Consider the following 16506-nt stretch of genomic DNA (forward strand, 5'->3'; position numbering starts at 1 on the left):
ATACACATCAATTCCAGTAGATAAGTCAGAGTCACCTTCTTTATCCAGACTTTATCAAGAAAAGGCAGCATTGAATATGAACGGACTTGGAAGCATTACGCAGAATTTCACAATAATTATTTATATGTATGTGTGTAAACGTATGTGTGTGTGTGTGTGTGTGTGTGTGTGTGTGTGTGTGTGTGTGTGTGTATGTGTGTATGTGTGTGTGTGTGTGTGTGTGTGTGTGTACGTGTACGATGGGGGGGGGGGGCTTTGGGAGCTAAAGCCCCCGCCCCCCAGCCCTTTTTTTTTTAAAGCCATCGCATATTGTTGTTCAATCATTGATGCTTCGGCAAGACCCAAGTGGTAACGTAAACAAGTTGAAATTGCTTTCCCCAAAAAAGGGGGCGGAAAAAAAAGACAGATTGAGCAATTTCTAAGCTCAGAAAGCCCCGTTTGGCTTCTTTGGACCCAACACATTTCTGGGGGACATGCCCCCGGTCACCCTAGGAATGTCGGTCGCTTCGCTCACTTTACTTAGCCCCCCCCCCCCCCCCCCCCAACTGATCCGGCCCTGGTGTGCGTGTGTGTGTGTGTGCGTGTGCGTGTGAGTGCGTGCGCGCGCGTGTGTGTGTGTGTGTGTGTGTGTGTGTGTGTGTGTGTGTGTGTATGTGTGTGTGTGTGTGTGTCCGTGTCTCTGTCCGGTTTTGTGTCTGTCTGTCGCCATGGCGGTTTAGCGTTCAAGATAAGAACTGTTTACCAGTTTACAGTATCAGTAAATAAAGATAAGGACCAGGATTTAAATCTTGACCCACAAATTGTACAAGTTTATTTTTACCAAAGGGACTGGTCGATTGGAGAAAGTGAACGCAATATACATTTCTCAAATAGATATTGAGGTCAGTCAAGTTTTCATCGGGATCTTCGCCAACTCTTCTTCAAAAGAAACGCAGTCTTTGCTAGCATTACTTACTTCGGTAACAATTTAATTATGTTGTCAAATGTTCATTACAATTATCGGTAAACACCCGTGTAAACATCCCTGTAAACCATCTTGTGTGTGTGTGTGTGTGTGTGTGTGTGTGTGTGTGTGTGTGTGTGTGTGTGTGTGTGCGTGCATGAGGTGCGTGCGTGAGTGTGTGTATGTGCGTGCGTGCGTGCGTGTGTGTGTGTGTGTGTGCGTGCGTATGTGCATGCGTGTGTGTGTGTGTGTGTGTGTGTGTGTGTGTGTGTGCGTGCGTGCGTGTGTGTGTGTGTGTGTTTGTGTTCTATCGTTGAATATCACCGTGAGCTATTGCGAGAAAGGGCCATAAATCACTCTTCAGTAATATTATCGTGTCCTCGTGTAACGAAAGGTTTGTTCCGTATGAAAGCCGGAAGGGTTAACAGCGGCTGACATGATGATTTACACGGGAATGGTGATATCTTCAAAACTACGTACCATGGCTTTACTAGCCATGCAGGTAGAAGAATCACGAAATTTCAGAATTTCAAAAATCCAAAAACAGATAGACTGCTAACGTTCCAAAATTGATTGCCTTAGTAGCATCTTTCGTCGACAATTTTGAGAAATAATAAGTTAATTATCTGTATCGTAAATGTTTGTCTGTCTGCCTATTTGAAAGACCACTGGGTCGACGTACTGTAAATGTAACTTTTTGTTGTCATAAATAAAAACGTTCCAATAACCTACCATTCATTGGTGGTGTTTGTGTTTGTTTGTTTTTTTTATTCTACAGAATTTCATCCACTCATTTAGAGCAAACAACACAGGTGACAAGTTTCTCGTCCACATAGGGAGGGCAAGGCAACGCTCCGCACTTGGCATGGGTATAATAAATCAGGTTCTGGTTATCGTCGTTCTGCGACGTGTTGATGTAGCCGTGACTGGAATCCACACAGATGAACTCGGAGGAGCCAGGATACCCGTGATACCCGGCCATGATGTAGCCGGAGTACTCCTTCGTCCACCCGGAAGAGCAGACGTTGGTTCCGGGTATCATGAGAGAAGTGGTACGGGGCACGCGACACGCAGCACAGGCAGGTGTCAGCTGACATTCGGGTTCGGGGCAAATCTCGTACTCTGAGCCGTAGATTTCTGCATTTCCGTTTCCTGTGGGCTGGCGGTGTCCGTCAAAGGCCGGATGTGACGTCAAACAGAGATGATTGCCAGCACCGCCTGTGCTCCATTGGTGTGAGCCTCCAATGATCCCTGGTGGGAATGAGATTTTGAAAGACAAACTGTCAACTGCTCTCGTGATCTGGATTATTTTGATTTTTTAACATCTTTCTTGTTGTGAACTTTTTTAGCTTGTCGGTGAAAGAATGTTTACACCAGACACACGAGCGCACAAACACACACGCACACAAACACGCACACAAACACGCACACGGCACACACGCACACACGCAAGCCCGCACGCACACACACACACACACACACACACACACACACACACACACACACACAAACATACAAACACACACACAAACACACACACACACAAACCGTTATCCTTTATATATCAAATTACGGAAACACCGTTTTCTGCGGTAAACTACCCCCCCCCCAAAAAAAAAAAAAAAAAAATTTAAATTAAAATAAGTGTGCCAAAGAATCAACAGTAAGGTTAGATTATTTCATACGCTGGGCCAGTCGACCCCGATCAATGCATGCACTTTTTTTAATTCAAACATAAGAAATATTTACCGCCAGAATATCATAGCAAAACAAACAGCAGCTCATGGGGTACATCATCGTATTGCATTGCACTTAAATCATATCGTCATGGGGTAATCTTTACACGCGACACTCAATCGCCTTTGGAGGCAAAGCCAATCAAACAGGATTGCATGTGTTCGAGCTCAAGAAATAGCCCTATAAACATCTGCCACGTGAACTCGAAGGTTCGCAAGAGCATACCAGTAGACACCAGCAAGTGTCATCTAACCGACGCAAATGAAACGTAGAGCTATAAATAGATCACACTCAAGGCCGGCAGACAACTCTAAATAGCAGCTGCTGTGAAAGGGGGGGACTTCTGCGTCACACTGTCACATGTAGCTATTGGAAGCTCACTAAATGTAAACAACAACAAAAGATTGATGAAGGTAGAAGGATTGCATGTGTACCTACCTGTATACACGAGGTCGGCAGATGCAGGGCAGCCCGTGTGTCCCCAGCGTATGTACGACGTACCTGTAATCAATACAACACACACACACACACACACACACACACACACACACACATCACTTTATCAACAGACTTTTAGACACAGGTTGAGTGCGTGTCAACGTGTTTGCGTGCGTGCGTGCGTGCCTGTGTGCCTGTGTGTGTGTGTGTGGGCGCGTGTGTGTGCGTGTGTGTGTGTGTGTGTGTGGGTGGGTGTGTGCGTGTGTGTGGGTGGGTGTGTTTTAGAGAGAGAGAGAGAGAGGGGGGGGATACAGAGAGAGAGAGAGAGAGAGACAATGACAAATTCTTTTTATTTACGAGGGTAGTGGCATAAGCAAACAGGTGCTTTTTTACATCCAGCCCTCGCCCATGGGAGGGTTTAATCTAATGATAATACGTTTAAAAAATGTTGGAATATCAATTAAAGAAGTAATAAAAACAAACAATGAACAAGCAAACGATTAACAGACTAAAAAAACAAACAAAAATATACATACAAGCGAACATGACATATTATTGTCAAAGGCATAATGAAAACTGTATCAATCAAGCAAAAACGTGTGCAACTTCGAGGAAAGAAAAATTCTGTGAACTGAGGAATCAATGGAACAACTACGTTGCAAATAATAACAATGTAGCATCGTTACATAAGTCATGTTATGAAATTAATTAGGTACATGTATCTACTGAAACGTGTAAAAGGTAAAAATAAGGCATCAACAATATAAACATGTTCAGGCTAAGTGAGAACAAATGTGCCATGTATAAGGAATGAGAAATATCTGTCTTTAAAAGTTTTGGCATTGACGGAATGTCTGATACCGCTTGGAAGTGAATTCCAAAGATTAGTCCCCGAAAAGAGTAGGCTGGACTTAAAAAGATCTATACGAGGCCGAGGAGCATACATTTTTGAAGGGTCTCTTAAATTGTGGGAAGTGAATTGAGAAGAAAGAGGTGCAGGCGCTCTTCCAATTATGAGTTTATGCATCAAAACGCCTTTATTGTACATGAGTCTTGATTTAGGAGGAAGGATGTTTAGAAGTTTATAGTCTTCGTTGGAAACCGAGACTTGTAATAAAATAACTTTGATTGCTCTTTTATGTATACTAAATAAAGGTTTCAGAGTTTTTGCACTCGCACAATCCCAAAGTGTTGACGCATAATCAATGATTGATTGAATGTGAGCGTTAAAGAAAAGTTGCCTGCCATGCCTGTTCAAGAAGTGTTTTATTCTGGACAACAAGTAAAGCCTATTGGAAAGTACTTTACATACTCCTGTAACGTGATCAGTCCACGATAAATTGTTATCAAGAATAATACCTAAAACTTTGTGTTTATTAACTTTTTTAACAATGTGATTATCAATCGTTAAAGGTGGAAGTTTAGATTTTAAGTTTTGGCGTTTTTGTCTGGTGGTAATAAGCATGCTTTTTGTTTTGTCTGGATTAAGAGCCATGTGGTTTAATTCGGTCCACGCTAAAAGCTCGTTTACACTTTCTTGAAGTTGTTTTGACAATACCTTCACATTTGAGTGGGAAGTGTGAATAGTGGTATCATCAGCGAAGAGTTCACAGTTACTGCTTATGTGTAGGGGAAGGTCATTAATGTAAATGGTGAAGAGAAGAGGGCCGAGTACAGATCCCTGAGGAATGCCGTAACCTATCGACTGCATGCTAGACATAGAGCCGTTGGCGCACACAGCTTGTACTCGATCAGAAAGAAAAGACTTGATTAACGATATTGTATTATTTCTAAGGCCGTACAGTGCGAGTTTCCTAAGAAGTAGGTCATGATGAATCACATCAAATGCTTTAGCAAAGTCAACGAAGAGAGCAGCACATAATTTATCTTCGTTAATCTTGCTCAACCACTGATCAACTAGAGAAACAAGTGCTGTGTGGCATGAATGATGAGTTCTGAACCCCGACTGATTTGGGTGAAATAAAGCATTTTCGTTAAAATGTGACATAATAAACTTGTTAATATGTTGTTCGAACGGCTTTGATAAAACCGATAAAATAGATATTGGCCTGTAATTGGAGGGTTCTGTTTTATCTCCTGACTTAAATAGTGGAATAACTTTAGCCTGCTTTAACACAACTGGAAAATAACACTTATCTATACAGAGATTATACAGGTACGTTAAAGAATCAGCAAGTACAGGGGCTGCTAATTTAAGAATCTTCCCGTCCAGACCATCAATTCCACGGGTTCCTGTTTGCTTGAGGTGCATGAGTGCATTACATACTTCTGTTACAGTAATAAATGGAATGTTTGATTGCGACATTATATTTTTAGATTCACAAAAATCTGTTAGAATCTTCAAATCATTTAAATGAGTTTTGTCTTCGGGAACGACTTTCTCAGCTATGTTAGAAAAATGTTTATTCAGTTCCTCGGAGGATATGTCTTTAACGACAGAGCATTTGGATGTTGATTGTTTATTTGTTAACTCATTTATTGCCTTCCACATGGACTTAGAATTTTGTTTTGATGATGTAAGTTCCTGAAAATACTTTTTCTTTTTCCATCGCTTCATAGATGTAACTTTGTTTCTCTGATCTCTATACTCATTTTCCAGCCCTCTTTTTTTCAAAATATCGCGATAATCCGCTGCCTCTTGCAACTCTTGATCAAACCATTTTGGTTTCAATTGATGCTTAACCCTCTGGGTTTTCAATGGAGCGTGTTTATTATAAACCTTTAAAAAAGCATCATGCCAATATCCAAAAGCTTCATCCGGATCAGTCAAATTATAAACATTTTCAAGTGGGGAGTGCAACAAATCCTCAAGAAAATCTTCCTTATTAAATTTTGAAAACGAACGATATGTTATTGTTTTATGACCAGCGTGTGACAATCCAAAAATATGAAAAGGTTTACCAGAGTTATACAGGATTGACGAGATGTCTGCTAACTTATTAATGGCATGATTTATGTTTAGGTGTCCAATTCGCATGCCCTCTTTTGTGGGCCATGCACTGCGCCCGTTCATCATACAATAGGGTTAATCTGTCAGTAAGACAATTACATAAACATACAAAAGAAGAAATGCACAAGAAAATCTGAAGAAAAATAAGATAAAAATAAAAATGGTAATGACGCCGTTTATTTAATGGTATTTAAAAGAAACCGCAGCTAAAAACGAAGTATCGTTCAGGCACTCAGTCTATGATGAGGTGAAAGAGAAACTTTGAAAGTCCTTTTTGGTCCCAAGCAGACAAAATTTACTTCTGTGTCATATGAACAATACTGTTTTCTGCTTCCTTAGGCTAGCAAGAAAAAACATGTAGTCACAGTCCTTAAAAACGTCACTGTTCTTCAAAACGGTGCACAACTTCGACTGTCCTTCCAGCAGATGAATATGACACCTGTATCAAATTAAAAATACTGTTTCCTGCTTCCTGCTGTCACTCAGACAATAGTGATTTCTGCTTACGTAGCTAGCCAGGAAGAAAAGTATGTATACACTGAGTCAGTGTTCTTCAAAACGTAACATTACGCCGTGGAGACACTTTTAAAGTTCACGCGAACATCAACTATGAGTATAATCGTAGTTGATAAAACTGATGAAGGATAGGAGGCCGTGTCTGTGCAAACACACATTCCGCTGTGGGTAGATGTCAATACTTGTTTGAACAGTCAGCATGTTGTTCTGGCACACGCGCGCGCACACACACACACACACACTCGCCAGAACAGCCGTTTGTTCAAGCACCATCTACGTAATCACACAAGTGTAGAATGAGTTCCGTAGCTATTAAAATTGCTGGGACCGGAGAAAAACTGCTGAAGCGGGGCTGCCAGTGGCCTGCAAGCACGATAGGGCTCTCCTTGGTACTCATGGCGGTGTAACACATGAGGAGGAGGAGACATGGAGGGAGGAAGGTATGTTGGCGGGTACCAGTCGTAGGGTGTCGCAAAGGGCATATGACCTTGGCCGACCGTTTGTGGTGTCGGCCTGTATGGTGGTGGGACGCTGACACGGCGTTGTTGGTATCCGCTGTCCGTCGTCTGCATGTAGCCTGCCGCACTGTTTCCATGCTGTTGTCTCGGTACTTGACAAGGAGACAAGTGCGGCGGGCTGAGTGGAGGGCCGTTACGCAAGTGTTCCCGCTGCTTCTGCTCATGGGACTGTTCTGCATCACTGGCGCTGCGGCTTGAGGGCTGATTAGGGGCGCAGTCAACACTCGTTGGGTGCTGTGGGGTTGGTAATAGCGGCCCCCGTCGAGTGGTTACAGTGGGCTGACCGGCGTATTTTATGTTGCAAGCAAGCCGGATGGTGCCTTGGTGACTAGGGTGGAGGGCGTCCCTGTAGAGCGCTTTGCGGGGGGCACCGTTGCTTGAGAGGAAGGTGTCTGCGTGGTCTACAAAAAGGACGTTTTCTTTCACACAAACTGTTTTCAGAGAGGTGTTAGAGGACAGAATTGTCTTTTTCAACAGGTGTTCTCCGCTGGTTGGAATGATGGAAGAGGCGAAGATGCGTGCCTCAGGGAACACCTTTCTGATTTGTTTCAAAAGTACGGTCCACATTTGCTCTGTAATGGTGGTCCTGCGGCACGTATTTACACCTATGTGCACGACAACTAGTTGCACTTGTTTGCACTCTGGGATATTCCTCAGCCAGTGAGACAAGTCATCTGTGTCAAGGCCTGAGACACTCAGGTTCTGTGTTTCCTTTCCCCGAAACATTAAGTCAGGCTTCACTGGGCAGAGTACCGAATCGCCCAGCAGGACGTGTGTTGTTGAAGGCGACACTCGGTACTCCGCTAGTTGTCCTCTCGGGGTCAGGGCAAAACGTTCTTTGTTTTGGGGTCTGTTTGTCATAGAGGATGCTGGTTGAGCCTCTTTTCGGCCGACGTCCTTCGAGGCTTCACTCGTACTTGCTGGTTTACTGACTGCCGAAGCATAGGAAGTGTTTGTGGGTGCGGAAACACTGACAATGTCACTGATACAAGCAGACGTTTTAATTGGCTCATGCTTTTTACCGACAGGTGCCTGACTGACCGATCCAGAGACAGACGGATCTAACACAGAGAACCTGTTTGAGAGCTCAATATCCGTTGACATTGGTGAGGTAGAGTCATCTGTGTCTGCATCAGTCTGGGATCCGGTGTCAAGCTTGCTTTTGTGGTTCTTTTGGAACAGTTTTTTTTGGTCGCCGATTTGTGATTTTAGTGTATGATTCTGCTTTTGTAGTTCCGCCATTTCTTTTTTCATGGCATTTATCGTGTCCTGCATTTCTTCATGCTTTATTTTCATGTGGTGTTTTAGTTCAGACTTAACTTGTATTTTTGCTGTCTCCAGAAGGGATATGAATTCTTCGTAGCCGAGTTCTGGGTGTGCTGATGGGGTATGTGATGCAGTGCGTGCTATGGGGGAATTAGTGACGCCCGCAGAGACTGGAGACCGAGAGAAGGCAGACGCCTCAGCGGCTGTGGTATCACTAACAGTGTTCACAGGGCACACGTCAGACTGGTTGTCAGCGGCTGTGACATCACTATCAGTGTTCCCTGGGCACACGTCAGACTGGTTGTCAGCGGCTGTGACATCACTATCAGTGTTCCCGGGGCACACGTCAGACTGGTTGTCAGCGGCTGTGACATCACTATCAGTGTTCCCTGGGCACACGTCAGACTGGTTGTCAGCGGCTGTGACATCACTATCAGTGTTCCCTGGGCACACGTCAGACTGGTTGTCAGCGGCTGTGACATCACTATCAGTGTTCCCTGGGCACACGTCAGACTGGTTGTCAGCGGCAGAGGGACAATTTGCAGAGTTTGTGACCACAGACGCAGGGCACTCGCCACAGTAAGAAGACTGGTTGTCATCGGCAGTGGCAGTGTGGTGGGGAGAAGGGGGTGGGGGTCGATATGCAGAATCAGAGGCGAGTTCACCGGACATCTCAGGAATTTCTTTTGATTGTGCCGATTGTGAGTTGATAGGGGTGGGGAGGGACGAGGTAGGGGTTGCAGGACATGAAGGAGAAGACGATTCGGAGGGGGCGGAGTCAAGCACAGCCGTAGAACGAGATGATGAATCGAGGCTATGTGCTCTGACCCTCAGTCGCCGGGACGTCCTGGTTGGCTGTTCCTCGTTCTCGGCCTGATGACTTTGAGTGTTGGGTGTGGCCTCGGTGTCACGCAACACTAGCCCCCCGCTGCTTGTTCGCTCAACGGGTGGCAATGACAGGAGGGAGATGTGAGCCCGTAGAGACGTGGCAAGTTCAGGATGCTGGAAGATGGAGTTGATACAATCCACCAGGCTCCTGAACTCGGTGTCCTGCCAATTGATACACTTTGTACCCTGTACCAGAATTGTGCCGGTCGTGTAGTGAATGGTGATTGTGACAAGTTTCTTTTTATTGCACTTTACTTGTATTTTGGTGCGGTACAGGTCTGGGGAAGGCAAATTGTTTGGTATTTTGTTGAGATTGTCATTGTCCTGCACATCTATTTTACGCAATGGACTATCTGCTTCGTCAACCCAATGCACACAGAAATTGTCGTCACTGTTTACATCCCGCATATAGCGGAGGTAGAGTACCTGTCTCGCAAGTGGCATCAATTTTTGGGGAATTTCAAAAGTCAGCTGTTTGGGATCTTTCTTGGTATCTACAACGGGGACCCAGTCCCCCGTGGTGCTGTTGAGTTTAAGTGCCATACTTACTGACATTTGACAGTAATGGCACTTCTGCGTTTTTCAGAGAGTACTTTTGGAATGGTTTTGCACATCACTTTTGGCCATTGTGTTAGAGGGGGGGGGGGGGGCAGACTAACTTTACATGGTCCTGTTTAAGGGTTGGTTATGAGCCAACACACAGTGTATACACTCACTAGATCATAACACACCGATGGGTAACCACGCCACAGCTGGGGAGATGATCACTGGAGCATGACGACACTGAGCACGAAAAATCCCCTCCTCAGAGGAAGTAAGAACTACCACAGAGCACACCACAAGTCAGTTGCGTCATGCTGACACACACACTGGGCAGACTGTCTAGACCTGAGGAAAGCTGCACAGACTCTGCACAGAGAGAGAGAGAAAGGGAGAATGTACGTTCTGGCTCACCGATTCCGACAGACCCTAAATATTAACCCAAAATAGGCTTCTGGACTAAACTTTTACTAAAATGAAACATGCGACAAAATCAGAAAAATACTGCATAAATCCATACAAAAAAAAATACAGTAAAGTAAGGTTGTTTTGAACCAATGCCGGGTCTGTCGGAATCAGTAACCCAGAACGTACATTCTCCCTTTCTCTCTGTGCAACGCTAAATTTAGTTTCCATTGAAATATTAACTAGTTGCAGCCAGCGTGCGTATTGATCCAATCTGCCCGTCGGTCGGCAAGCCATAACTACCGTATTGATCTGGTAAAAACAAACAGAAAGCCTGTCTTCTATATTCCTCCAATGGCAAGACAAGATTAAATCATGTGATAGCAACAGTTACGTCACGTCCGCCCACCACTTGGTATTGATTGTAACATAGCCTGGTGATTTTGCCATTTCATTCCGGACTCGCCTGCCGTGCAGTTGTGTTTTCTGTGAGAGAAGTGTTTTTACTGTCACTATATTTGCTAAATATTTATGTCTCAAGATAGCATTTCTGAAGAATTAGAGAGAGAAATTCTTGAATCACAAGTTGCTCATCAAAATCTATTAGATTTTTCAACACAGTCATCAACTTTAATTTTACATTCACCAACTATGGATATACCGGAATCATTGAGTGAATGGAATTCTGAGCAGTTTTTAACTATTGAAGAGCACCTCAGTTACCTCAACAATTTTGTTGAAGTATTATCGCAAATGAAAAATGAAGGGCCATCTCCGAGTGGAAAACTACCTAAATTTCCTTCACGCCCAAAACGGAAACTTTCAGATTTGTATGGAGGAAAACCAAAGAAAACCAAAACAACAATGACGTTCAATGAACTCCACGAATATTTAAAGTCAAAAATTGTTGATGTAAGCATGAAAGTTAGGAAGGAAGTGTTCTTTTTTAATCCGGAAGATATCACATCATCAGCAAGTGCCATTGAAAAGTTAGTTGAGGGATATAGACACATACAAAGACAGGAGGCAACTTCAATGGGCTTCAATTTGCAATATGGAATGGTTCTAGAAATCGCATTTAAGTTTTATGAAGCAGAACAAGGCATTCATAATGAGACCTGGGATGGCTGGTTGGAAAGAAACGTTAAAATTTCTTCTACGTATGCACGGAGATTGAGGGAGATTGCCCGTTTACTATTTCCATACAGAGCCAAATTCAGCACAGTTGGGATGTCTTTTTATGAAGTCTTCAACATGAGAAAAGAACTCAAAACCATGTTTGAAAAGAATGAGGATATCAGGCTTTATTGGGCTGAGAAAGTGACGTCAATGGTTCCAAATATACATCAACAGCAATCACAAGAGTAGGAAAAAAGAGTTAGAGCTAACACTGCAATCAGGTCACGCAACTGGCAGTTGCGCCAAAATAGGTCAACACCCTGCTTCGCGATTGGGCTGAGAAAGTGACGTCAATGGTTCCAAATATACATCAACAGCAATCACAAGAGTAGGAAAAAAGAGTTAGAGCTAACACTGCAATCAGGTCACGCAACTGCCAGTTGCGCCAAAATAGGTCAACACCCTGCTTCGCTTCGCTTCGCTTCGCTTCGCTTCGCTTCAAAGGCTGCCTTCGGGCGGCCGCCGAGTGTTAACTTATTCAATTGACTTGTTTATTTGATTCAAGCTTTTGATAAGTGTACTTGGTGGCTGCTTTGAAACTCAACAAAGCCTTCTCCCCTTTCACAAACACTCCCCTTTCACAAGCAACGTTCTCTTCCCCGCTGCAGTCAAAACAAAGCTGTCATAGCGGGTTTTCCCGATTGACAAAAATTCTTATTACACACTCAGACTATTTGAAGCCGCGTTTGTTCTCCAGTGTCCAATTGCATAAGAATATTCTGGTGATGAATAAACGCGCTTTGTGTCATTAGCATCTAAAGATTTCTTGTTTACAATAGTTGTGTTGATCTGATGAAGCGCGGAACTGATCTTAGGGTTGTCATGGTGAAACACTCGCTTCTGAAACAGTGCTTCCTTGTAGTTATCATGCGATATGCTCGACTTTACAACCTGTTTGCTTACACCCTTTGCTTTTTTAACCACCCCTTTCTCACTTGCAACACTGTACATCTTTGCACGCAATCCAACATACTCCTTAATTATCTTCCCATTCATTTCATCTTTCATCTTTCCAATAACCTTCTTGTTAACATTTGAGTGCAATGGTGATTCTTTAGGGTAGTCGCAAGTGTCATAAAAAGAATCTTTTCCTTTTACTGCAGGACTTTCAGCTTCTAGATCTTTGTAAATGTCATCCGCTGGAATGTCAAGTAAGAATGAATCTGTGTCTGTGTAAAGTACTCTCGATTTGGGATATCTTGGTTTCAAATAATCATACAAAAACTCAAGCATCAACAGTTTTGACAACTCTAGCACAGTAAAGCCTATGAATACTGGTTTGTCAAGCTTGACTACAAGTTTTTTCATTAAGATACCATACAGCTGTTCATGAAAGTATTTAAAGTCTTGATACTGTGGTTTGGATGTCAGCTTGATGGCCTCATTTTCTCTTGTAACAAGTCTAACATCCTTTCTCTTGTGTGGGTTTTCCATTGTCTTACCAAAGCAACTGTTGTTCATCAGTTTAAAAAAGTCTTTCTCTGATGCATCAGCGGCTTTGGTTCTCAGTTCTGTGTTTTTCATGATGTAAGGTTTCATAAACTGTTCTTGATCAAATAAAATTATACGATGAACAGCCTTCAAAATTAATCCATGTCTAATGTAAAACTGTAACAGTCTGTAGTGACACACATACTTCTTTTTGTGAAACAGATTGGGCACCAGCTTTGGAGGTTCTCTTGGGTTTACTTTTAACCTCTCAGCCGCCAAAGGATAATCATTATGTAGATCATGAAGTGATAGTGGATAGTCTAAGTCAACTTCTAGTATCCATCCCTTTCGACTGTCTGGGCCTGCTTTTAATATTGTCAGCACAACACATTGTGAAAATGGTCCTGAATAGATCTTAAAGTTCCGAAGTGGAAGCGTCTGACACATTGCCCAACCATACAAATTGTTTGCATCTAGATACATGATGTAATTAGAAGGTTTCATAGGATCAAAGTCGTCCAAGTATTTGTTGTTGGCTTTGCAGTAATTGTGTGAAGCCATACTGATTCCTCCACGTAGTCCATTTTCAATCATCTGAAGTGTAGGTAGATCTGATAGCAAGTCAATCTTTACTCCTGTAAATCTAAGAAATGCATCCCAGCTCATGCCTGGTGCAGATATGTAATGTGAAGGATCTAGATTGTAGTGCTTCATACATGTTCTTCTGTAATTCTCAAATATATCTGCAAGTAAACAAACATCAGCCAACAAATATTGATCATGATAATCACCCATTGTATTACATCCTAATTTATTCCATGCAGTCTTAGCGTGTTCATAGTCTTCGTCACTTATACCTTTACCCTTCAGCCGTGAGAAGTAAGCATCCTTTGGTGGTAACTCATCTTCATCAAACCTCTCCCACGAATCCATGTATTCATATGGATAGACTCCCTTTCTGACTAAGTCACTGTCAAAGTACTTACATGTGATTGGGAAAGCAGTTAGTGATGAAGATAAAGACTCAAGTGTTCCCATCAGATGTTGAGCAGAATCGTAGAAGTATAAACTATTCAGAGTAAAGGCCATGTACTTTTCTGAAGACTGCGCAATGCATCTTGCTTTGTATTCATCAGTTACTGCCTGCATGATCAGATGTGAATCATAACCGCGCAAGTTATGGAAGAAGATTGGAAGCTTCCAAGTCTTAGGATCAAACTTTAATTGTAGATTACATTTGCTGTGTGCTGCTCCTCGGAACTGCCCACTTACATGATCATGATCTCTTACTATTGGATTGTCTGTGTTTGGTGTTAGACTTTGTTCGCATATCCAACACTGTGTGGTAGAGTTAAACTGTTCTTGGTCTTCAGGTTTCATAACAATGTCTGAAAGATTCAGTTGTTTGGAGCAGTCATTTCGCACTTGGTTCATTTGCTGTAAGAAGATCTTTGCTGCATTAGGTCCTCTGTACAATTGCGGTTTAGAATGTTTACCATCTGAACTAACAACAATAAATGCATATGAACAGACTTGATGATTACTTAGAGTTACTGTTTTAGGTAGGTCTTTTGGTAAAGGTCCTTCATATGGCACAATGATAGATTCAAAGTCAGCATAAACAACATAAGGACTTTTCTGTAGTTTGCATACATTCTTAAAATACACTTTGCTGTCTGGCGGTGGTGTTGTTAACTTCACGACCGCATCATCAACGCTCTTACAATGTTGCTTGTGTATAAGTGCTGCATGAATTGATGGAATACGCAAGAGACATCGCCTACAAAAGTCTTGTTTACTATTGTGATTGCTTGTGCTCGCCATCAGTCTACTCATTGTACGAATCAAAGTGTAATGATATTTTACACCATCAGTCATTAGTAACATGTCAACATGGTTAGTATCACAATCACCAATCGTTGGTGAGTTCTTTGATATTCTGACTGGTTTCAGTTCATCTTCCTCATCCCACGTGTAAACATTTACGGTGATGGGTTTGTTTTGCTGTTCAAATTTGTCAATGCTTGTAATGCTGACAGGAAATTCAATACCAGTAAAGTTTAGTTTATTTCTGTATGCATGATAGTTAGACACTCTTTCTGCATTTTTCTTTACACTGTACAGTCTTGCCAGAACACACCACATAAAACATTTGTCATCATCATTCTTTATGTTCAGCACAGCACGTTTTTTGACAAGAGCAGGAGGTAAAGGTATGTAACTTCTACCTCTGATGGGGGCAAATTTACTTAGCTTCAATTCTATTTTTATAATTTCACCTTCTGACCATCCGGATCCTTTCATCTTTGCATCCTCTGCAGCTTGCTCAAACCGTTTCATCATTTCATCTGCCCAGTTTCCATTCAATTCTGCCATAGAATTAAGTGCTAGTTGTCTGGTTGAAACATGAACTTCTAGCACCTCATCACTGACTGTTTTGTATTTTATCAAACTGACTATCTGCACTTTTACTGGAGGTTCAATCAACAAATTGTTTGGAATTTGTTCAATGGCGTCTTGCACACTGGACTGCACATTTTGAGGATCCGTTACTTGTAATTCAACGGTGTCAAATACTGTCGATAAAGATTCTAATACAGAGTCTTCCATCGCTGTGAGTTTGATTTTATAACTCAAAATAAAAATATAAATCAAAAAAATGAAGTTGCTTAGAATTCTTTCTCAGAGCTTCCATTTTTGTTAACACTATAAAATCTGAAATAAAAAATCATTTAACATTTGTACCACGTGGAACTAATTGTAATTCCTCTTTTACAAAGGCTCTTTGCGGTGCTGGTTCTCTCAAGTAATATATAGGTGGATTTGTCTCTACTACTCTCTTGATTTCATGAATGTCAATACTCCAGATTGGATCCGTTGCACGCTTCCTGCTGTCACCCTCAGCTTCACCGGGTGCATATAAATATCTGACTTTCTGATTGAAAGGTAGTAATGCCACTGGTGTTGTTGACTTTGGAGCAACAGGTATTGTTTTCTGTTTGATTGCATCAACTGGTCTTAACCCTGTAGCTTTAAATACCTCCAGATTCATTGCTCTAAGTACTGATGGTAATCTTTTGACCCATTCAGTGTTACGCAATTTACTTTCTGTGTCCAAAAATTCCTGATGGTACTGATATGAAAACAGTTTTTCTGCCAACTGTTTGTTAAAGCTCTCAACAATAGCCTGTGACCTGTGGTTTCCTGGAATACCTCTCTTCACTGTAACATGATGTTTTAACAGAAGCTGGTTGACAGCTCCTTTAAACTCCTTACCATCATCGCACTGAATCATTCTGGGATACTTTAGTGGTCCACGTCTGTAAATTTCTTGCAGGGCAACAGCTGTAGCTATAGCACTTTTCTCTGTCAACGGTTCAGCATCTTTGTATCTTGTTGCAACATCAACTACAGTCAGTGCATACTTATATTTCTTTCTTCTGACTGTGTCATGCGGTAAATACAGCAGGTCTATTTGATGAGTGTCATTCGGTTTAATGTTAACAAAGTGTGGTCGTGTAATTTTTCTTGGTGCAGGTAAATAGATCTGCCAAACTGCCTGCTTTGACAACCATTTCTTTGCTATATCTTGAGAAACACCTGCTGCGTCACTGAGCTTGTCAATAGCAGTTCTTCCTTTCCAGTATCCTTTTGGGGAATAATATATTTTAGAT

The 16506-nt window shown here is 42.3% G+C and overlaps 1 protein-coding gene across 2 annotated transcripts in view; it reads right to left on the bottom strand.

Moving 5' to 3' along the window:
* Window positions 1–1687: 1687 nt before the first annotated feature.
* The window catches only part of LOC138946698 (golgin subfamily A member 6-like protein 10), a 31715-nt gene continuing 16896 nt past the window's right edge, over window positions 1688–16506 (bottom strand). Inside the window, exons 4-5 of one of the 2 annotated variants that reach the window (XM_070318110.1) lie at window positions 3119–3181; window positions 1688–2194 (exon numbers count right to left, since the gene is read on the bottom strand). In XM_070318110.1, the coding sequence (XP_070174211.1) occupies window positions 1734–2194; window positions 3119–3181 (524 nt within the window). In that variant the 3' untranslated portion in view covers window positions 1688–1733. The remainder of the gene's footprint in view (window positions 2195–3118; window positions 3182–16506) is intronic. The other variant, XM_070318109.1, reaches the window with a different exon arrangement.

Source organism: Littorina saxatilis, linkage group LG14, assembly GCF_037325665.1.
Source record: "Littorina saxatilis isolate snail1 linkage group LG14, US_GU_Lsax_2.0, whole genome shotgun sequence".
Lineage (NCBI taxonomy): Eukaryota > Metazoa > Mollusca > Gastropoda > Littorinimorpha > Littorinidae > Littorina > Littorina saxatilis.